The sequence below is a fragment of the Perca flavescens genome, chromosome 5 (genome assembly GCF_004354835.1).
Source record: "Perca flavescens isolate YP-PL-M2 chromosome 5, PFLA_1.0, whole genome shotgun sequence".
Lineage (NCBI taxonomy): Eukaryota > Metazoa > Chordata > Actinopteri > Perciformes > Percidae > Perca > Perca flavescens.
In genome coordinates this window covers 4,014,272-4,037,625 of record NC_041335.1, presented here as the reverse complement: position 1 = coordinate 4,037,625, position 23,354 = coordinate 4,014,272, and the positions used below count along the sequence as shown (strand labels likewise).

The 23,354-nt window shown below is 40.9% G+C and overlaps 1 protein-coding gene across 4 annotated transcripts in view; it reads right to left on the bottom strand.

Annotated features, from left to right (window-relative positions):
* Positions 1-7,377: 7,377 nt before the first annotated feature.
* The window catches only part of tet3 (tet methylcytosine dioxygenase 3), a 46,154-nt gene continuing 30,177 nt past the window's right edge, over positions 7,378-23,354 (bottom strand). For all 4 annotated transcript variants that reach the window (XM_028577369.1, XM_028577372.1, XM_028577370.1 and 1 more), the window contains 8 exons: positions 20,262-20,352; positions 17,906-17,999; positions 16,521-16,729; positions 15,638-15,788; positions 15,348-15,437; positions 14,399-14,536; positions 13,935-14,289; positions 7,378-13,682 (listed from right to left, as the gene is read on the bottom strand). In XM_028577369.1, coding sequence (XP_028433170.1) covers positions 11,947-13,682; positions 13,935-14,289; positions 14,399-14,536; positions 15,348-15,437; positions 15,638-15,788; positions 16,521-16,729; positions 17,906-17,999; positions 20,262-20,352 — 2,864 coding nt within the window. In that variant the 3' untranslated portion in view covers positions 7,378-11,946. The remainder of the gene's footprint in view (positions 13,683-13,934; positions 14,290-14,398; positions 14,537-15,347; positions 15,438-15,637; positions 15,789-16,520; positions 16,730-17,905; positions 18,000-20,261; positions 20,353-23,354) is intronic.

Below are 23,354 nucleotides of genomic sequence, written 5' to 3'. Positions count from 1 at the left end.
TTTATTTAAAGCTAATGTACTTGCACTTACTACTTATCTGGAGTTTGTACCTTCACGGTTGAAAGCACTTAACATTATTGGAAGTCACTTTGGATAAAAGCGTCAGCTAAATGACATGTAATGTAATGTAACATGCAGCCGTTTGTGGATTATGAAGTTATCAAAGATGGCTATCCATCAGTGGTGTTGGAAAATGACCCCAAGTTTAAGTTTTTTTTTATTATTATTTTTTATTTCTTATTTTAACATTGTGATGGCATGATTCAGAGATCTGCTGTTAACCTCCTGTAGCCTTTTTATTATTATTATAATATCTGAATCATGCGATTACAATGACAGATAGCAGACTTGAATAACTTAATAAGAAACAAACCATCGCAACAACCAGCATGTCCCAGCGGTGCGCATCACTTTTTAGTGTCCCCTGGAAACTGTTTCCGTTGTGTTGGGAGCTTCTCTATTTGCAACGCATTTTCTAAATGCTGTGCGTGTGTCGTCAAATTGATGTTTTTGTGCGTCGTGAAGTTGGTTAAAATGTTTTCTAAAGGCTGCGTGTGGCGTCAAGTTGGTGAAGATATTTCTTCATTTGCATGGGTTTTGTATTTCTACATGTTTTCTTCACGTGCAGTGATTTGAGCTCTCAGGGCCACCATATCGGTGCCCTTCCAGTAAAGAAAATTAGATGCAGTGCCACGTAGGCCAGTGTTTCTCAAACATCTTCAGACCAAAGACCCAATAAAAGAAAAAAACTCACGGACCCCCTAAGTGACAAAATATCCCCCAAAACAATAGTCCTCCAACTTTAACAGTATGTTACAAATGGCAACCAAATGAAATTCTATAGCTTCTTCACTCATTGTCTCTGTTGCTGTCTTAATGAGGAAGAATGGTGCTGCTTATGCTGAGACACCAGGGAAGCAATGTCTGTCTGAAGCCATCGATCCATCTTGTCAGTTGGCAGTAACCGTAAACTTCATTCCTCCATATATCCTTCACGTCACGCTGATCATTTGAGACGTAAATTGAAGGCATTGTCACAAAATGGTCAGCTTCATTGCTGTCAGACAACACCAAAAAACAGCCAATTCAAATAATAATGTTTAAATGTATACACAAGTTTATTGAAAACAACAAATCTATGTTCCTCACTGTCTTATAGAGTCGCCTGCAGACACTGTGTTTGTATTTTACATTAAAAACATATTTTACCAAATGACCACTCTTTGAGAAAAACTGATACATACAATACATGCTAAAAAGCATGGTGCACTTTTTTATTTTTTAACTAGCAGGTGTGTGGTGTAACAAAAGAACAGAGGACTACAAAAAAGATAGAGCCATAGCTGAAGCTTTCTTTTTATGATTATTTTGTTGGGCATTTTTAGGCCTTTAATTCCACAGGACAGATGAAGACACTAAAGGGGAGAGAAAAGGGGAATGACGAAGTAAACATCTGTATATGTGCGCCTGCTCTGCTACAGTTTTTTACAACCACTTTGGCACTAATTTCAGAACCTTGACGTCATTTTTCAAAACTCTAGACACAAAACTCACAACCAATAATCAAAATGCACATATTTTCAAAACAACTAACACTTTTTTCAGTTGCTTGGATACAATACACATAAACCTAAGATCATTTGTTCATTTAACAAAGATCACCTGTTCAATATGACCCGACTTAACATCAAAGTACTGCTATTTCAAAAAGCAATTCACACATTACATTTCAGATGATTGTCTATTCATTTCACTACAATGACCTAACTATCAATTGATACAACTACTCTAAATGATAAGTAACTGTTACATTACTCTTAATGCATAGTTGTATGGAAACAAACAATATTCCATGTTTAGATCATGAAAGTTTCAAGATAACGAGATTCATTGTTGTGTACTGTACTGTACTACTGTTTATCAGACACTGTTTCTATGGTTCCATGTACCACCTTTATGACTATTTACAGTATTGACAGTACTGCACTGAATAGATGCAGGTCCTTGGAATTGCTTTTCCAATTCTGTCAACTCGTTACTGATGATTGAGATATATATATATATACACACACAGTACAGGCCAAAAGTTTGGACACACCTTCTCATTCAATGTGTTTTCTTTATTTTCATGACTATTTATATTGTAGATTCTCACTGAAGGCATCACAACTATGAATGAACACATATGGAATTATGTACTTAACAAAAAAGTGTGAAATAACTGAAAACTTATATTTTAGATTCCTCAAAGTAGCCACCCTTTTGCTTTTTTGATAGCGCTGCAAACCCTTGGTGTTCTCTCAATGAGCTTCATGAGGTAGTCACCTGAAATGGTTTTCACTTCACAGGTGTGCCTTGTCAGGGTTAATTATTGGAATTTCTTCCCTTATTACAGTTTTTTACAATCACTTTGCTACTAATTTCAGAACCCTGATGTCATTTTTCAAAACTCTAGACACAAAACTCAAAACGGTCATCACTTGTAACACAGGCTGTCCATTGTTCAAAACATTGCATTGTGCATTCATATCTTTAAAGAAATATTGCACTTGCACAATCACTGGTTCGAAAAACAAATTTATTGTGAAATACCATTGAAACGTTACTTTAGATCACCCACACACAAGCTAACCATAGTTTCACTGGGTCATCGTTCGTACAATCATTAAATATTGTAGTACAAAATAGGTGATACATGTTTCATTATGGTACTATGTATAAATATATCCCTGCAAAAGTACTGCAGTAGTAGAGAGAATATGACAGACACAGTGGAATCATTGAACAAAACCTGAAATGTATTGATGAAAAACAATACAGTACGATCACAACATAGGTTTATTTGAATCAAAGCAAAATAATTAGCTACAAAATAGAAAAGAAAAGACAGTAGTACTGTAAAACATCAAATGCAGTGTTCCTCAACTTGCTTGTACTTTAAAAAGCAAAACAAAGAAGTGATTACTGTACTTCTACGTCGTCATAAACTCTGTCTTGTGGATTTGGCCACAGGTTCTCATCTACATTGCAATTAGCCAAACTTCTTGGCATGGCGAACAATGTGGTATATATATATATATATATCTCAATCATCAGTAACGAGTTGGCAGAATTGGACCAGCAATTCCAAGGGCCTGCATCCATACAGTGCAGTACTGTCAATACTGTAAATAGTGTTAAAGGTGGTACATGGGACCATAGAAACAGTGTCTGGTAAACAGTAGTACAGTACAGTAAAGGTAGTACATGGGAGCATCGAAACAGTGTCTGATAAACAGTAGTACATTACAGTAAAGAATGATGATGAAATATTACATCCATAGATCATGTATTCTAACTGGTTCATGCTCCACGCTAACTGGTGACAATGAATCTCGTTATCTAGAAACTTTCATGATCTAAACATGGAATATTGTTTGTCTGTTTCAATACAACTATGCATTAAGAGTAATGCAACAGTTACTTATCATTTTGAGTAGTTGTATGGATTGATAGTTGGATGATTGTAATGAAATGAATAGACAATTATCTGAAATGTAATGTGTGAATTGCTTTTTGAAATAGTAGTACTTTGATGTTAAGTTGTGTCATATTGAACAGGTGATCTTTGTTAAATGAACAAATGATCTTAGGTTTATGTGTATTGTATCCAAGCAATTGAAAAAAGTGTTAGAGTTTTGAAAAATGTACATTTTGATCATTGGTTGTGAGTTTTGTGTCTAGAGTTTTGAAAAATGGCGTCAAGGTTCTGAAATTAGTGCCAAAGTGATTGCAAAAAACTGTAATGGAGTTGGGACCATCAGTTGTGTTGTGCAGAAGTCAGGTTGATACACAGCCGACAGCCCTATTGGACAACTGTTAGAATTCATATTATGGCAAGAACCAATCAGCTAAGTAAAGAGAAACGAGTGGCCATCATTACTTTAACAAATGAAGGTCGGTCAGTCCGGAAAATTGCAAAAACTTTGAATGTGTCCCCAAGTGCAGTCGCAAAAATCATCAAGCGCTACAACGAAACTGGCTCATGTGAGGACCGCCCCAGGAAAGGAAGACCAAGAGTCACCTCTTCTGCTGAGGATAAGTTCATCCGAGTCACCAGCCTCAGAAATCGCAAGTTAACAGCAGCTCAGATTAGAGACCAGATGAATGCCACACAGAGTTCTAGCAGCAGACACATCTCTAGAACAAGTGTTAAGAGGAGACTGCACGAATCAGGCCTTCATGGTCAAGTAGCTGCTAGGAAACCACTGCTAAGGAGAGGCAACAAGCAGAAGAGATTTGTTTGGGCCAAGAAACACAAGGAATGGACATTAGACCAGTGGAAATCTATGCTTTGGTCTGATGAGTCCAAATTTGAGATCTTTGGTTCCAACCGCCGTGTCTTTGTGCGACGCAGAAAAGGTGAACGGATGGATTCTACATGCTGCGCCAGATGACCTGGCCTCCACAGTCACCGGACCTGAACCCAATTGAGATGGTTTGGGGTGAGCTGGACCGCAGAGTGAAGGCAAAAGGGCCAACAAGTGCTAAGCATCTCTGAGAACTCCTTCAAGACTGTTAGAAAACCATTTCAGGTGACTACGTCTTGAAGCTCATCAAGAGAATGCCAAGAGTGTTCAAAGCAGTAATCAGAGCAAAGGGTGGCTACTTTGAGGAATCTAAAATATAAGACATGTTTTCAGTTATTTCACACTTTTTTGTTAAGTACATAATTCCACATGTGTTCATTCATAGTTTTGATGCCTTCAGAGAGAATCTACAATATAAATAGTCATGAAAATAAAGGAAACGCATTGAATGAGAAGGTGTGTCCAAACGTTTGGCCTGTATATATATAATGTGTATATATATATATATATATATATATATATATATATATATATATACTGTAATGTACTACTGTTTATCAGACACTGTTTCTATGGTTCCATGTACCACCTTTAAGACTATTTACAGTATTGACAGTACTGCACTGTATAGATGCAGGCCCTTGGAATTGCTTTTCCAATTCTGTCAACTTGTTACTGATGATTGAGATATATATATATATATATATATATATATATATATATATATATATATATATATAGATCAGACTGTGGTTGTACTGGGCAGCTTCCAGGTATGAATGTGGAACTGTGTGAATGTGACAGGTCATCGTTGCAAATGAGAATTTGTTCTCAATCGACTTACCTGGATACTGTAAATAAAGGGTAAATACAGTAAATAACTATATATATATATATATATATATATATATATATATATATACAGTATATATATTATATATACTCGTACCACATTGGTCTGTTGTATTATTTCTACTACTGCAGTACTTTTACAGGGATATATGTATATGTAGTACCGTAATGAAACATGTATCACCTCTTTTGTACTACAATATTTAATGATTGTAATAACGATGACACAGTGAAACTATGGGTAGCTTGTGTGTGGGTGATCTAAAGTAACGTTTCAGTGGTATTTCACAATAAATTTGTTTTTTGAACCAATGATTGTGCAAGTGCAATTTATTTAAAGATATGAATGCACAATGCAATGTTTTGACATTGGACAGCCTGTGTTACAAGCGATGACCGTTTTGAGTTTTGTGTATGGAGTTTTGAAAAATGACATCAAGGTTCTTTAATTAGTAGCAAAGTGATAGTAAAAAACTGTAACTGAGCTAACCCGGCCACCCTAGCTGAAGCTTTCTTTTTAAGATTAATTTTGGGGCATTTTTAGGCCTTCTATTCCTTGTTGTGAGACCACTCTGAGGTTACTCATCAAATTGGAGCCACAAATCAGTGAAATGGTGCCAATGACTTTCCTGTTGGAACACATTTTCACACCAAAGCTGTAGGTTGACCATCACTGCACCACAATAATAATGATCATAACTGGTTACATCTTGAGCAGAAAATAAAGTCACTTAACCAAACACTTTGTTTTCACTTCAATGTTTTTATTTATCGCGCAACATAAAACAATATTGTGGGGTTTTTACCACATACACTATGTATTCACATGATACACCATACAGCTACAAAGAGAGAGAGACTGAACAAAAACACTTTTTTTTTTTTTTTTTTTTACATACTGCATCCTTGACATGAAAATAAAGAACCAAGAGCAATCCTAAAACTCAAATGTAGCTGCCAGTTGTGTAGGTTCATTTTTCTTTTTTGTACGGCCAGGGTCTAAGTCTCTATCTCAAATTTGGAGAGTGTTCATTAAAGGTGTTCAATTGACTTCTAAAAGTGGGCCACACACAGTGAGATGCATATCTATATCTGTATGTGTGTGTGTGTGTGTGTGTGTGTGTGTGTGTGTGTGTGTAAGAAAGACAGAATATACAAGATTAAGAGAGGGGTGGAGTAAAAGAAGTGCATGACCAGGGAGAGGAAGGGAGGAAGTACACAATTACTCTTCTTGTATTGTTCAAATATCTTAGCATTCAGTTAACATGAACATGTACAACATACTCAAAAGATCATTTCAATAGCCTTTGGTACTTGCTGTACCAAATGTGAAACCCAAAAAAACAGTCCTCATATATGATTCTATATCTCATCCTAGTTTTAATGAGTTCAAGTACAATATGGAATGAATATTAATAGAGAATGTGATCAACTGTTTGAGTGCCACCCCTGCCCTCATAAAGAGATGTAAATTTGTAGCATCGTAACAAAAGACTTTTCATAAAGTCAGCACCTGGGCAGCTTCCCATCCCATGAAACTGCTTGAATCAAAAGTACACATCTCTTGACATTCGAAGAGCTCAGAAAAATATCTGTGGTAATCATTTATCCCTTGCACTTTTTTTTTTCTTTTTACACAGTGAATTTTAAGGTGCAGCGTCATAGCACCAGCTGACTGACCCCTTCATCTCGGTTCGTGTTTGGGAGGAGGCCTCTCATGAGAACCATCCACCAAACTTGCGAGACATTTAGAAATTTACAGTTATTAAGATATCATGTACACTGTATCCTCAGCACCCATTGTTAGGCAAGTGTGTGTGTGTGTGTGTAATGTTATGGTTAAAGAGTAAAATGGGCTGTCACTGTACCAGTCCCAGCACCAGTCAAACTACTGTCGGCCGTGATGTGTGTATCATATGATGAATTATTACAAACGAGCATGGTATCTAATCTTCCACAGGGGCATCATGATTTTTACGCCAATTTCATACTTAATATAATGAGAACTAGATTAGATAATGATAGATACATCTAAACAAGCAGGGAGGCGGTCTCTTACCTGATATTCTAACACAACTGACAAAGATTGCTGGGCTATTACTCGCTAAAACATCTCTCTATGATTCACCTCAGACTGGCTCTGCAACTACCCCCCCCCCCCCCCCCCCCCCTTTGGATGCGTCCCTGCACATGATGGGTGGTACATTTATAGGGCAACTCTACTGATATTAAGGGAAAAAAGTTCAAAATTTTGGGAAATATTAGACTTTGATGAGAAGATCAATACCGCTCTCATTTCTGTACGCTAAATACAAAAGCTACAGCCAGCGGCCGTCAGTTAGTTTAGCATAAAGACTGGAAACAGGGGCAAACGCCTAGCTTGGCTCTGACCAAAGGTAACGAAATCTGCCTACCAGCACTTCTAAAGCCCTATTGCTTCAGCCATACAAAAATAAGTCAATCTTACAGGTGGCTGTAGTTCCAATGAGACTGTTTAGACCAGTTCAATTTTAGATCATGTGTGCTGGGAGGTGGATTTTGTTACCTGTTCACAGAGCCGGGCTAGCTGTTTCCCCCTGTTTTCCATCTTGGTGCTAAGCTAACCACCTGCTGGCTCCAACTACTTAGTAGTATCAATCGTCTCATCTAACTCTCGGCGAGGAAGTGAATAAGCACATTTCCACACGTTGTCAGGTTCACGGCTACCTTTCTAGATTTGTCCTTAGCTTGCTGCCAGTAGATCACTGTCGTCGAGGGTTTTTTTTAAGCTTAAATTGAAATTTGATTGGGGATCCTCCAGTTATAGTGGCCGTCGTCAGTGAGTCAGTCAAGTGGGGTTTCGCATTACATAATAGGGCTGATGAATTTGTGACAAGTCTCTGTCAGTTACATGCTGACAAGGGGTACAGTACTTACGAAAGCAAAACCACAGTGTTACTAAGCACACATTTACACACAACACATTGGGACCAAGTGTTGTTTACTGTTGTGGAGGGCTGTCAGAGACTTCAAAATACCCCCTTGTCATTCATGGTTCAGGTACTATCCTCACCAGTTAAATAATCTTACCTAAATATTTTAATATTTACATTTGTATCTCTCTCTTGAGAAAAAAAACAAAAAAAACAAAACTAAGCTTCAAGTTGTCAATAATCGGCTCTTTCTTTTTGTCATTAAAATCAAGATTAAAAGTGCTTTTATAAATCTTTTCTTCTCTATGTACAATTTGTATTAGCTATATAAAAAAAGATGAAAAAAAAAAAACAATAACATCAAAGACAATCATTATCATCATCATCATCACCATGTAGTAATAAATAAGAGTAAAAAAAAGGAGGTTAAAATGAGTGTGGAGATCTAGAACACACAAAGGGACATATGCATGATTCTCTGCCCTCAGTAGCAAGTTGTGATTGTGACCAGTGTCTCTACAGCGTGAGGTAGAGAGCTGGAGACCCTCGGGAGAGGTAACAGGGTCTTTCACAGATGACCAGGGCCTTGACTCAAACAACCCCCCCAGCAGCCAGGAGTCAGCCTGTATCCAATTATATTAGCCGCTCATTTTCATTTTCGACACATGTTGCAAGTAAACCATGTCACTGCTTGAATTCAATTAATCAAATAGTAACATGGTCGATGCCTGAAAACGAAAAAAAAAGGCTATCCAGGCTCTCAAATAGTCTCTCTCTTTGGCTTTTCTCTTTCACGCACCCATGCGTTTGAGTCATTTTAAGACACGCATGCAAAGTGAGAGATTCATTGATTCAATGCACTTGAATTTGGCGCCAACTCCCAGAAGCTACAGTCATTTTCCCAGTCTCCCTTTAGCTCTTAGTACTATTGTTTGCTCTGTGAATGGGTTACGAACAATGCACCGAATGACTGTGCTTTCTCTGCCCTGTACAGTGTACTTAGTTTGAGACCAAACCGCTTTGCACCAATAAACTGCAAAAAAGCACCTCAAAATGAACCAGTTGTCGAGCCCAATGACAGAGCTGCAACCACAGGGCGGCCACTTTGATTGGCTGGCTCTGTGGTGACAAGGTGCCTGCAGAAGGAAGCGCCTCCCTCTGCTCTATAGATGACAGCACCATGCAGAGGAAGGAGTGGGCCTTTCACAGTAAATCAAGTGTAATAATAGGAGAGCACCAGAGTGTGTGTGTAGGAGCACCAAAAGCACTGCTGTCCCAACACTGTTTCCTTCTGCTTAAACCTAGGATTGGGCTTCCCTAAAAGCTTCTCCAGACTTCATTCACATTTTTGCCACAAGGGGACAAAGATCAACTTTCCCTTGAGCTGCTTTGGTGAGTCCCATCCATGGTCAGCAAACAGGCTGTGAGATCCTCCTCTACTGGCCATGGATGGTTAAAGTAGCAAGGCAAGGCTCTACTGGCTTCTGAATGGATCTCAAGTGCTTGCAGGTTTGTTTGTACAAACCACTTTGAAACAGCAGTCACTGCTGCCCTCTAGAGTTTAAACTCAGAGGTGCTCACCCCTACTAGAATGTTATAGTAAGATAAAGTATGCCACCTGTGGCAGATCTGGGTCAAATGGCATTTGCAAATAGTAGCGCTTATTTTAGCCTCTGTGAAGTACCAGATATGGACAGTTAAACATTAACATCCACCGAAGCGATACATCCCATCATTCTGCTACTCCACCTCGGGCAAAACAAATTCACATTTGCGAATACTAGTTGAGCCAGATTAGAGTTAGAGCACCTAAGTACAGCATCAAGTGCCATGAAGAGTAGTGGAATGAAAATCTATCAGAGCTGGAAATTGAGCACCAGTCAAAAGCTGGAGGGGTGCAGAAAAGGAGGAGCACGCCATCTGACGACAAGAGAAGCAGCAACGTTTTCTCCAAATGTGATTTAGACGGCAATTATTTTTAATCTGGGCATTCTTTTCCTACGTTTTGCATCACGACGCTGGGTTTTGTTTATAACTTTAAAATTTCAGTGTTAGCCTGTGCTCTGCACAGCCATAAAACAAACTGTTAAAACCAAGCTCTGCTCTTCAGCTGTATTCATGTAATATCAAAGAAACAGCCTCCAATTGAAAGAGTCCTTTTATGTGTTCTACTTCTTGCAGTGGTCACATCAAAATAGGTACAGTAAAATTGTTTGTATCAGTGCAAATACAACTGATGAGATTCTGATATACACTGCTTAGTGCTTTGACAGCTGACTTTGGTGGAGCCCTGTCTTTCCTTCCTTCTTTCTTCTGTTCTCACCAGTTGTGTAGATAATAATAGAATATATTGTATTTGTACATAATGCTGGGAGACTGAATTGCACAGATTTTCCCAACTAAAACCGAAATCACGCAAATACTAAGATCCAGGCAATAGAAAATAAAAAAAAAAGGATTTTGGCAGGTCCCAGTACAGTGTTACTGTCCTTTGTGTTTTGCATGGTACGGCACGGCTCTACTCTTTTCTGGGGTTTTCCATTAACAAAAGTCGTGGATAGTATTTGGTACCACCTTGACCGAGGTTCAAAGCAACTTTAAACACTGCAGACCACTGATTGGTCAGAGAGAATCGTCACTAGTGCGACAGGGGACATCCTGCACAAACCTGCCATTTAAAATAGACAAGTTACCGTGACTGCAATTTTGTTATTCACTCGCCCCAGATTTTAAAAGATGGCAGCCTGCGAAAACTACGACGTACACTACACTGTCCACTACGCCACGGTGCAAGAATGTTGCAGATGAAAAGATCCAGCGAGTATCGCTTGAAGATGCAGATCACAGCAGTTTCACGCAATGTTGTTATGGCGACCAGCTGAGAATCCAGCCTACACTAACAGGGTACTATCCGCAGTGAAAAGCGAAATAGCACCTGGTACTCAAAAAAAAAAAAAATGTAGTTGAGTCAAGTCGAGCCGAACCATGCAGTGGAAATGAGGCATTAGACAGCAGTGCTGCTGCATAAGCAACGTACATTTGAACACAAAACTAAGAAATAGAGCCCAGGTTAATAATAATATTATTGATCTTTTATGGAGGGCTAAATTGCCTTAAAATCAAAGATACATATCTGTATATGTCAAAATAGAGATAGATTTCTATGGCAAGCCTACCGGAAAGGCTTCTTTTCTTCTTTTTTATATACGTACATATGATTACTGTAACATTGATTTGCTGTCTTGCCAGGCAGACAATGGCTCCTCCTCCAAGTACAGCTGGAAGATTGACAAGAACAAATAAAATCCAAAACAGAAAAAGGGGTACACGTTTTCCAAACATGGAAAAAGCAATTGTCTGAGTCTGACCGACTCAGACTGATTGATTTAAAAAAATATTTAACCAAAAACAATCACATCATTAATAATAACATTAATGAAAACAGCAATAATAAAAAACAAACAAGTCTTCATTATCATAATACCTGTAATAACAACATTGACAGTAACAATAGCAATCATAATAATATTGATAATAATAGCAATAATTAGAATCATTAAAATTCTATGAACAAGAAAAAGCAATGGAGTTCCTCTCCAGGGAAGAGAGAGGAAGAGCACCACAGGCAGTGGGTCTGAAGCCCAAACCACTGCCTGACATGAGGTAAAAAACAATAAAAATGTCCCCTCCTGCTCCAAGTGGACTGCGGAGGGGGCAGGATGGAGAGATGCCAGACTGCGGGACGGCTGAGAGACATTCATCCTGCTCATCGCTCTCTCCAGCCCTCCACTGCACCACTCTGTAGTTATCAGTCTGTTTGTGTCTGTCTGACCTCAGACAAAGTGGCTGTAGGGCCCAGTGAGGCGGGTGAAGGCATAGGGAGACACAGTAACAATAGAGGAGGTGTGGAACGTGGGGGCTAACCGCGTCACTGGCCCCTCCCTCTTGTCTTTACATTGTCCAGGTCCAGGACTGGCACCTGCCACCGTAGCCCCCCACTTGCGTTTCTTCCCAAGGGCCTTGATGTCATCCTGGGAGAGGCCAAGGAGAGCTGCTTCCTGCTGCCTCTGCAGCGCTCGCTCTGCCAGCAGCTTCATTTTGGCCTCCCATATAGCCAGGCCGTGCATGGGCTGGTTGAGGTTCTTGTGCTGGTAGAAGACCAGGGAGATGCGGGTAGGGTGAGAGCGATCAGGCTTTTTGAGAGGAGTGGTAGCATGTAGTTCCCGACGGGCACATTCAATCAGGATCGAGCCATGAGCGGGTGCTACCGCTACGCCACCAATGTTGGGATCCAAGAAGTTGTGCTCGCTGTCAGACCACACCTCATCGTCATCCTCCTCGCGGCCCTGGGTGCTCTCAACATCACTCTCAGCCCGGCCAGGATTCCAGCAGGCCTGATCTGACTGCTGCAGGGCATCAGGGAAGAGGCGACCCTCAGGGGCAGGGGACGGGGTACTGCCTGCCAATGAACCTCCACAAGACTTCCAGGCCTTCTCTTGGAGCCCAAGGGGAGTGGAACACCGACTTTCCCCAGTCTTGGACCAGATCTTGTCAGGGTAGGCTCCTGCAGGATTGCTGTGCTTCAAACCAGGGCTATGTGCCATAGGCCCCATGGCCCAAGCATTTGGCTGAGGACTAGGACAAGGGCTGGCCCAGTGCCTGGGGGTTCCTGAGCCTGGGGTGCCTTGCTGTGGTGTACCTGGGCGAGGGGTGCTTGGGTGTGGGGTGGCAGGGCGTGTGGACCCTTGGTGTATGTTACCTGGGAACGCTGTGAGTAGGTGAGGGGACGGAGATGGAGAGGGAGGTACCTTGAGTGACGGCGATGGGGCAGGGGAAACCATCAGGGCATTTGAGCCAGGGTATGTCCACTGCTGGGGGTAAGGAGAGGGCTGTCGCTGCTGGGGATGCTGGTGAAACTGCTGCTTGTCTGGGTTCAACAGTGAGGCTTCAGGACTTAGTTTAGTTACGATACTTCCATTAAGCTTGTGCCCAGGCCAGGCTGCAGGCTTGGGGGTGGTGCTAGGTGTGTTGACACCAGCTTGGCTCTGCATTGTGCCTTCATAGACTGGCACATCCATGGGCTCCTGTTTGATGACTGGAGTGCCTCTGTTGGAGGATTCAGAGCAGACAGAGGAAGGACGGGACTGGTTGTAGTCTGCAGGCTGGGTGTAAGCGCTGTGATTGGCTTGCTCTGGGTGGCTGGGGTAGGACTGGGCCAGTCTGGCCTGAAGGCTCTGAATATCAGGCTTGGTGTCAACCTGGACAGCCTTGCTGCCTGCTTTGGGCAAAGAGCCATTTCGACCCTCGTAGGTCCTCAGCTTAGGGGGGAAAAGTGCATTGGGTGGATAGTTGTAGTAGCCATAGTGCATTGCGGGCAGATTGTGGTGGTAACCGTTTACTGCGTCTGGTGCAGAGGGCTGGCCAGTTGGGGGGAGGCCTCCCCTTGCATAGTAGGCAGGGTGTGGATAGATGTTGCTGAACGGGTCTGTTGCCTGCACAGGGTATCTCTCTATTGATCCGTTAAAGGGCTCCTTCTTGATGTTAGGCTTCACTTCCTGTTTTATAATTGCTGAATATTTAAAACAAAGGAAAAGTAAATTACATACTAAACTTTAAATGCATTTTAGTTTTTAATTGTTTATGTCTTGTTTTATTTGAGTTCTGTTACACCCTGCTTGCAGATTAGGGTTAGAGTAAATACATTTTACGATACATAACAAGGCCCCAAGTCAAGTAATTTAAAATAAGGTGCCTTACAGTCTGGACATCTGTTGAACACAATCAAAGTACATTATGAGTGACACAAAATCAAACAACTAACCTTTATTGCCTTGGAGTTGAGGGGAACCGGTGATGCAGACCTCTGCCTTTACCACTGTCTTCTCTGGTGTCTCCCCTGCCTGCTGCATGAGTTTATTTTTCTTCTTCTCCGAATTGGCCTTTTTGGCCTCCAGTCGGCGCTGTCGGCAGGACTTGGCAGGTTCGGGCAACTTGCGCACCTCACGGCGGAAAGCCTGAAGCACATGGATGGCTCCCGTCTGCATCTTCAGACGTTGGCCCTCTTCACTGCCGAACTCATCAGTTTGGGAGATCCTGTAAAGAGGCAACACATGGAGCTGCTCATCCTCAGGGATCTCCTTCACTGAACGGTTGTCCTCCTTAGTTAAAGTACACACCTAACAGAGAAAGAGTGGGAGAGCAAGATTAAATGGAAACTGTGTCAAGGTACAAAAACATCAACACTTTTTATTTTACTTATTAAAAGAGTATGGTGAGTGATCTTACCACTGTGCAACCATTGTAGAGGTTGTGCTGGTCCTTGTGAGCGTGGGCACAGAAGTCCATGCAAGCAGTGACTCCAGAGAACGGGCGGCCTTCCTTCAAGCCCAGCCTGCAGTCTGGAGCCTTCGACTCTGTCTGGCACTGAGGAAGAGGACATTCAACATTCAAGATAGACACACATACAGCAGTTACATTTCTCCAAGGCAGCACTTCACAGGTGTTATTTGTCATTTTGAAAAAAATAACTTTTATAAGTTAAGTCAATCCCTGTCAGTAGATTCTTTTCTGTTTCTCAGTCTTTGTGCAAAGAAGCAAGGAGTGTTATTATTTGACAGCCAATGTCTGAATGGTCTGGTGTACTCATTGTGTGTGAGGAAGATGATAAATATAGTTCATACCTGCAAACTCTGAAAAAGCCACCCCACCCGAGAAGAAAAAAAAGATACTTTATATATATATATGATAGTTGGTCTAAAAAATAAAATAGGAGCCCAAAACGACTGTCGGCTTCTTTATTGCTAAGGCCACAGGGTCAAAATTTAAATGATTTATAAAATATGTAATAACAATAACTTATAACAATAAGTTATTTCACCAGTAAATTCCTGTTAAACCACAAAAACAACCACTGTTTGGGAAAAGGGTATTTTACAACAACTTTGAATGCAGCAAAAGGCTGGCGAGACGAATTTCAGCAACATCTGTGTTGTTTTTCAGACAACGGCAGCTATAGACTGTTGTTGGAATCCTCTCCAGTCAAAAACAGACAAACTTTTACACTGTTCAGCAGTTAGCATTTTAACCGTGTTTACTCCAGCTCCAGATGACATTTTCCCATTCAAAACGGTGAGTTTTGCCGAAAAGTGACAAGTTTGCAGGTATGATAGTTAATGGCAGCATGAAGTTGTTATTGTGTAAAGACTGTGATGGGCATTTGCCTTTTACAACAAACCTGGTTACTGAAGGCCTGTGGGGCCAGCTGCTTGTACAAAGGAGCCACCTCAGTTGCCAGATGCTGGAAGTTATCCCTGAGTTTTTCCTCCTGATGAGCACACACATAGATCACAGGTCAAAACAAAACCAAACACAAAGCCATAGAGCTATAAAACGGTAGCTTAAAATTATTAAGATTTTTTATTTTATTTTTAAAACCTCACTAATTCAATATTAGCATATTCTTATATTCGTATTATTCTCTTTGTATAGTTCTAAACAACAAGTGTTTTTTTATGTGATGCGTACCTCTTCAGGGCGATCTCCTTGTAGCCTGAACTTGCGCGGTATTTTGCTTCGGGCGTACTTACAGCCATTAAAGTACATACTCCAGGAGCAGCCAAAGGAGAAGGAAGCACCACAAGTTTCACTGTCCTTGCCTTGACATGCACAGGTACGACTGCAGGGGGAGACATTGAGCACGTTCTCAGCTTCATGTGTAAATGATGTGTAAATGATGTGCATCATGTGTACACTCTATTTTAACTGGGTTGAGTGGGATATAACAATGTAGCAGAGAGAAATCTCATTTGCGCAATATTTCACTTGAAGCTTGGTCTTAAAACAAATATCTTTTTACTTTATCTTACATTTATATATGTGTAGCACAGACAGATAAAATGTGACCTACTCACATGCGATTAGTTAATAGGCTAATATAGTTTAAAGTATCTAACTAGTGTAATAACTCAGAGGCTGCTAGGAGGGGAAGACTTGTATTCTAAACCCAGTTAGTGAACTCTGTCTATGTCTAAACCAGGTTAAACAAGGGTGTGTCAACATCCATTCATAGCTAATTGTGGGAGTGGGATGTATAACATTGACAATGTGTACACAATGTTTGTTTTTCTGCATACAACAATATTTGCCTTAAATTTAGCTCTATGTCTCTGGAGTACTTTTCCATGTCACAGATGCGCACATCAGCATTATTGGTGTCATAGGTCTGCCTGAAAGTTCTGATAAAGATGACTTCAGATACTGTAAAACAGTTTAGCACATGACTAAAAAGATAACTCATACAGGTGCAGTGAAGGTATAGGAATGCAATATAATGCTGACAAACTGTCTCTGCACATCCACAAACTTTTATGTTAGAAAACCAGTGTCAAAGATCCCATCAGCTACTCACTCATCATTGAGGCCACAGCGTCGGCTGGTGGGGTTGCCATATTTGGTGAGGGTGACACTGAGCTCGCTGTACAGCTTGTCAGCCAGGGCCCTTGGGACACCTTCCCAGGCCATAATGAGGATGATGATGACAGCGTTGGCACAGTGGTGGCCTGCACGGTGACGCACCAGACACAGCAGCTTCTCTGTCACGCCGCTACGACGGATCACCTGACAGGAAACAGAGCTTATCGTTATTTTATCCAGTGGAGGTGAACACCCTGGCTCATTACCAGCAACGCCTTCATTTATGCTCACTAAGTTCCACTACTCTAATTTTGATTCACAATACTTACAACTAAAATGACATGCTGCCAAATCTTCTATTGTCTAATTCTGTAGTTACTGAATTTGTTAGTAATAAACATTTGCGCCTTCAAGCAGGCACCTTTAGATGTCCAATGCTTTTTTTTTTTTTTGACTGAACAAGACACAATGAGAAACAGTTGATGTTTCTGCATTTTGAAAGGATATTTGATAACTGTACTGAAATCTTACCTGCTGTGGTGACTGGATACCAATCCTAAATTTGCTCATGATGCTAAAGGTTAAATACCTATAGCTGGAGAGTCTCATACTATACAATATACTAATGGACAAAGACTTTAAATATTCAACATTTTGCTTCACATAACCTTTATAATTCGTTCCTTGCAACAGTTTTTTCTATCAGTAAGGATAAATGGCTATTGATATGTGCAAGCCTGCTCTCTTTCACTTTTATTATCTCTAAACTCCCCCTCTCTCTGTCTCCAACACACCCACACTCACTCTCCCTCAGTAGGATGACTGTTTTGAATCCATAAAGTCATTAGCAGGATGTGTCAGGGGTGACACTGGAAGGAAGGCTGGGCAGTTGTCACAGAGTGAGACCTTATATTTATTTACTCACTGTGCGTGACAAACTTGGCTAGGTGTCTCTCCAGGACCTCTCATTATACATACACACACACACACACACACACACACACACACACACACACACACACACACACACACACACACACACACACACACACACACACACACACACACACACACACAGGCATAAATGTGTTGATCGGCTGTCATTGTCAGGTGGGATGCAAGTCTAAAAAAAATGTTTCTGCCTTTCACTTAAACACAATCAGGCTTTGACTGAGTTATTGAAAGCCTGTCAAAAAGTCATGGGCTGTTATTTTAAAATGTAAACTCAATCAAAGAAAAAAAAGAAGAGACTGTGACAATACCAAGTCTCAAAAGACTATTGCTTCTTATCCCACAGCAGTCACCTACACTAAAAGTTGTGTAATGTAAGGCTCTTTCAAAACTTCAAACACATGGCAGATGTGATGCGATGCTACTTACCCACTTAGCAATAGGACATCCTTGTGAGCTTTTCCCCTCTCTGCCTGTGTACACCACCTTCTCAACCCGTATGGCATCCCCCTTCTCCCCATACCTACACAGAAGGAGAAAGAATTTAGTTCTTTTAAAGTTCTTCCACTTGAACACTTGGTGTTTGGAGCCAGAATAGCTTCTCTTCAGATCAGATAGCCCTAATGCCTATCTGTATAGCCCTGACACACCAAGCTGACACTCAAGTGGCCTAAATCTAAAAACACACTGCAGTCTTTCCTGTGTAGGGCCCCAAGGGCCACCAAGCCGACCTCCAAGAATTTGCTGACTGACTCCTTGTGTTGAAAGTTGCACTCAAACACACAACAAACACTACACCTAACAGCCAGTTGACCAGCAATATGGATGTGTGGTTTGTGCCTGTATTAACAATCCAAAAAACATTATAATACAGCCTACATTTCTGTGTAACGAATCTGTCTAATGCTTAACATGAAAAAACAATGTAAGGCGTTGAACTGAGTTGAACAATCTGACAGCTCAGATTAGATTTGCTCAGTTGGCCAAACGGTTGCTGATAAAGGTCAACTTGTGCCACTCAATAACAGTAATAGTTGTAATAGGTGACATAATGCAGTTTTTCAGAGTTTGTTATGTTTTATGCCACTTATTGCTTTTGCTTATGTAGCTCTAAATCTGTTATTTTGTAGACTGTGGGAGTAGTAGTTTATGTCAAAACTGACATAGACGGGCCAACCTCAGCAGCACTAGCTGGTGAGGAGTGTTCACAAGGCTCTGCTGATATTCACACAAGCATGGCAGAGCAAACCAGAACCCACTAGCCTCCACACGATGCCAGTCAGAGGGTCTTCTCTTGGAGATTTTCTGTGCAGGTGTTTGTGACCACATGTGCATAAATGAGCTTATTTTTATTTTGTGAACACCTGCTTGGGCAAATAATAGAGTGTTGAGAGATTACCTAATAGTAGTCCTAATCATGCATTTTTGTGTTTCCGCAGGTCTGTGTGTGTGTGTGTGTGTGTGTGTGTGTGTGTGGAGAATGTCAGAGGTTGCGTTTGGGTGGGGATGGGTCATCCGAACTTGTCAGCTCAGATCAGGTCTCCTGCCTGCTTGATACCTGCCATTGTGAAAACTTCAGGCCGGAGCAGATTAGGTGTGGCAGTGAATACAAGGGGCTCTTCCTGAATAGGAACCAGCCCGAGGTGGCTCAGAGAGTGGGAGGGGAGTGGGCTCTGTCACCACAGGGGTGGCCTGCTGGAGTCAGGGGTGGGTCAAAGGTCAGCTATAGGGACATTGGGGCCTTAACGTCTTATGTCATCTCTCAAACAAAAAAAAGTGGTCTCTGGTCAAACAACCCCCCTCCATCACCCTGTGCTCTCCAGGGACTTATGACTCATAGGTCCTATTGAAATCCAGCTTCTCTGTGAATAACAGCCAAATGTGTGGCCCAGTACAATGTTCTGAACTGTTACCTTAAAGCATAACACAATGTGTCATCCGGTTATAGAAGGTTACACCGAGTACACGTTTTTTTCTACATTCTGAGGTTACAAAGCTATGAAAAATATAGCAACTCTTCATTCCTTAAAAACAGGTTGATTGATTATGATGATTTAAAGAGGCTATAGCTGCACTTTGTTTATTAAAATTACCAGCTGAGGAGCTGTTCCTTGCTAAATTGAATAAATATTAATAATATGAAGATCAAAAGACCAAACTCAATCTGTCTTTTTATTATCAAGTTTGCTGATGCATAGCAGACAAAGTATCAACAGCTTATTGGATTGGTTTGGTGGGGCTGTCTAGATAGTACTATGTACTGTATGTGACATGGGTTACATTAGAGTCCCGATGGTTAATGCTAAATGGCATCTGTTGCCTCATTTATAAAAACATAGCACATAGATTTTTACCTTCAATTTGATTATTTGTTTACTGTAATTTCACCTTAATTAATGCAGAGGACTGTTACTAGTAAAAATAACTGAACTTGATATTAGTGCTTTCCACTAAACCTAATATCTCTCCTCTTTCCCCCCTTCTGTCTGTCTTCCTCTCTCAGTAATTTTTCTCTGTCTCTCTCTGTGATTTGATTTATATCCTCCCTTATTCCTCTCACTCTAAGCTATCATCTGCTGCTACCCTTGTGCTTTTGCCTCTGATATGCTGACGATGCTGATATGTCCTGTTTCTCCTACTGGATTCTGGGTCACGGATTCCCTAAGGACAAAATGTGAGGAGGAGGGAAGGGGGAGAGAGGAGAGGAGAGGAGAGGAGAGGAGAGGAGAGGAGAGGAGAGGAGAGGAGAGGAGAGGAGAGGAGAGGAGAGGAGAAAAAGACTCACCTGGTCTCCATCAGGGTTCGTATAGAGGCTACAGTAGGTCCAGATCCCAGGTGATTGTAGTAGGGCCCTTCATCTTTCTCCACGATTTGCTCTAGAAAAAGAGACAGTAGGTGAGAAAACAGCACATAACGGGACCTGAAAAAGCACTATGGCAAGTTCCACACTCCACAAATTTTCACAATTATTCACAATATACAATGGATCACAATTGCTGATGAAAATGCATCATTACTCTTACTTAAGTTGTATTGTGTATTAGAACCACCTGTTTTGCACAATTATATCTAAATATAGAAGTTAGTCTGTTCTATAATGAGATAATATAAGCATTAGTACTACATTTATGCTACTTTATGATTCATTTTCAATTTCCTTATCGTACACTCAGAGAGAAAGTAAAGCAAAATCTGTACAAATCTGTACAACAGTACAAATACTTTGTTACTGTACTTAAGTAGAATTTTCCCGTATCTGTACTTTACTTTGTTATTGATATTTCTGGAAACTTAAAATTTTACTCCACTGCATTTCCTAAAAAAAAATGTATACACCCCCTAAGCATCTTCCTTACTCGTTACTACAAAATAAAATCAGAAGAAATTTGTTAGACTTCAAAGATCAGGTTTGGCAAATCATTGCTCCTAGATTGCAAGTTGATGGTAAACGGTCTGCATTTATATAGTGCCTTTTTACCTTACCGGACAAAGCACTTTACAATTTGCCTCTCATTCATCCATTCACACACCCTTTCATACACCGATAGTTTTGGTGCACGCTCCATTCCAGTTGGTGACGTAATGCCTGTTTGTTGCCCAGCGCCAAGCACCAAAATCATTGACCAAAACAAAAGAAGAAGAGGAGTAAGCATAATAACTGATGGCGTCATGGAAGCACCTGCTGCAGGCTCTGCTGCAGGCTCTGCCGCCAATGTAACAGGCGATGACGACCCGGAGACAGTGGTGAATGGGGTTGGGAACGTTACACGCCTGTGGCCGTATTGTGTGGAAGCCACGAATATTATGCTTTACGGGATTGCCCAGTTCACGCCCGAAATTCCACTGAATGTCCTGATTTTTGGCCGGATTTCTGTTACCTAAAGCTTCCTTGGTGTTGGAATTCTTAACTCCGGTGGATTTGTGAGGACTATGGTTAACTGCTCCTCAGATCTCTGCAGGGTAAATCCAGACAGCTAGCTAGACTATCTGTTCAATCTGAGTTTTCTGTTGCACGACTAAAACAACTTTTGAACGTACACGTTCCACCAAAACAAGTTCCTTCCTGTGGCTATTTTGCAGAGGCACTGGGGCTCCGTGCAGCACTTATCACGATTGTGATTGGTCTGAAGAAATGCCAATAAACCAGAGCACGTTTTTCTCCCATCCTGGAATGCTGTGTGGACTAGCCAGACCCTCCTCCGCGGCGCTGTGGAGGAAGGTCTGGCAAAGTGAGACGACTATAAGATAGCCACAACAAAGCATTTACATTATCTTTTACTTCTGATAATTAATCATATTTAATATCAGAAAATGACTTATCATATACTTTAAGACTTTTACTCAAGTAATATTCTTAAAGGTGACTTTAACTTCTACCAAAGTGTTTTTCTGGTAATATACTTGTACTTTTACTCAAGTATTGCATTCAATTACTTTATACAAGACTGCTCACTACTAGCATGTGTTTAGTTGCTTGATTTAAACAAAATATGAGGGCAAAATCTCTTATTAATTTGTAGTACGACACCAAAGAGATGATTTGAAACTAGGCTTCTGCATAACATATTGTACTATTTACTAACATAGACATCCTTTTTACACCAATATTATCAGTAGCTTTACCTGATTCTTCTGCGGTGATACTACTCAGGCTTTTTGAATGTTTTTGCACATTACACTGATCAAAAAATAACATCTCTGCCTCAAATCCTAATTTCCTAATTAAGCTAATGGTGTTTTGCCTCATCAACCAAGTAAATGTTTCACTCAAGTTAAAAATATTTCACAGTAAAAGTCCTTTAACTTCAGTAAAGAAAAATGAGTGGCTTGTATATAAACACATCTCAGTTGTTGTAGAGTTTTGCAAAAAGAAAAATTGTGATGTATTTTTGAACAAACTCAAAGACATCCTCTTTGTAGCTGAGGTTAAATCATCTATGAGAAGCGTGAGAATGTGCAACTGATTGCAACATCCACTTCACACAAACACACATGAACACACAGACAGTGGACTGTGACTGCAGGGTGTGGTGTGTGCGTGGAGACACTTTGGAAAGCAGAAGCTTTTTGAGGTAGTGATGAATGACTCAGTTTGTGTGAGTGTTATGAGGGAGTAAGGGTGTGTCTATGTGAGTGTTTATGTTGTGTATGAGTGAGTGTGTGTGTGTGTGTGTGTGTGTGTGTGTGTGTGTGTGTGTGTGTGTGTGTGTGTGTGTGTGTGTGTGTGTGTGTGTGTGTGTGACTGCATTTGACCATTGTCCTTCTGTGGTTGTAAAGCACATCCTATGACTTCAATGCTAATCTGTGTGATACTGTGCAGCTGCATGTATCCTACATTAAATGCCTCTAATGGACTTTGCATTACTGAGCTCTGTAACAGCTCACTTGTATGGCAACTAATACAGTTTTGCTCTTGCTACTGTACACAACACTTCTTTATCCTAGTGTAGCACACACTCTGGATAACAACATTATCTAAATGCTCTAAATGCAAATGCTTTACAATATCAGCTGAATATGTAAAGTGTGGACATACAGTCAGTGTTGTGTGTGTCTCTGGTTCAGAGGCATATGAGGTCACATTCCCCTGTTGGTGCTGGAAGGCACCAGGGCGTGGCTCAGGGCAGGAAGTGGAGGAGTCGCACTAAATTCTTGCATGGAAATTGGTAGTGTGTTTACTGTCCACATCATGGCTGTATACTGTATCTGTGTGCGTTGGAGGCAGTCTCATTCCAGTGCAGTGTTATGCTACAGGGAGTTGACCGGGCAGTGTGTAACCAGGCTTTACTATAAAGACTTATTGTCTGCTTAGTAACAACACAGCTAGCAAGTGTTTCACTGCAGCTGCTCTCCCCATGCTGTGCACCCTCTTCAATGT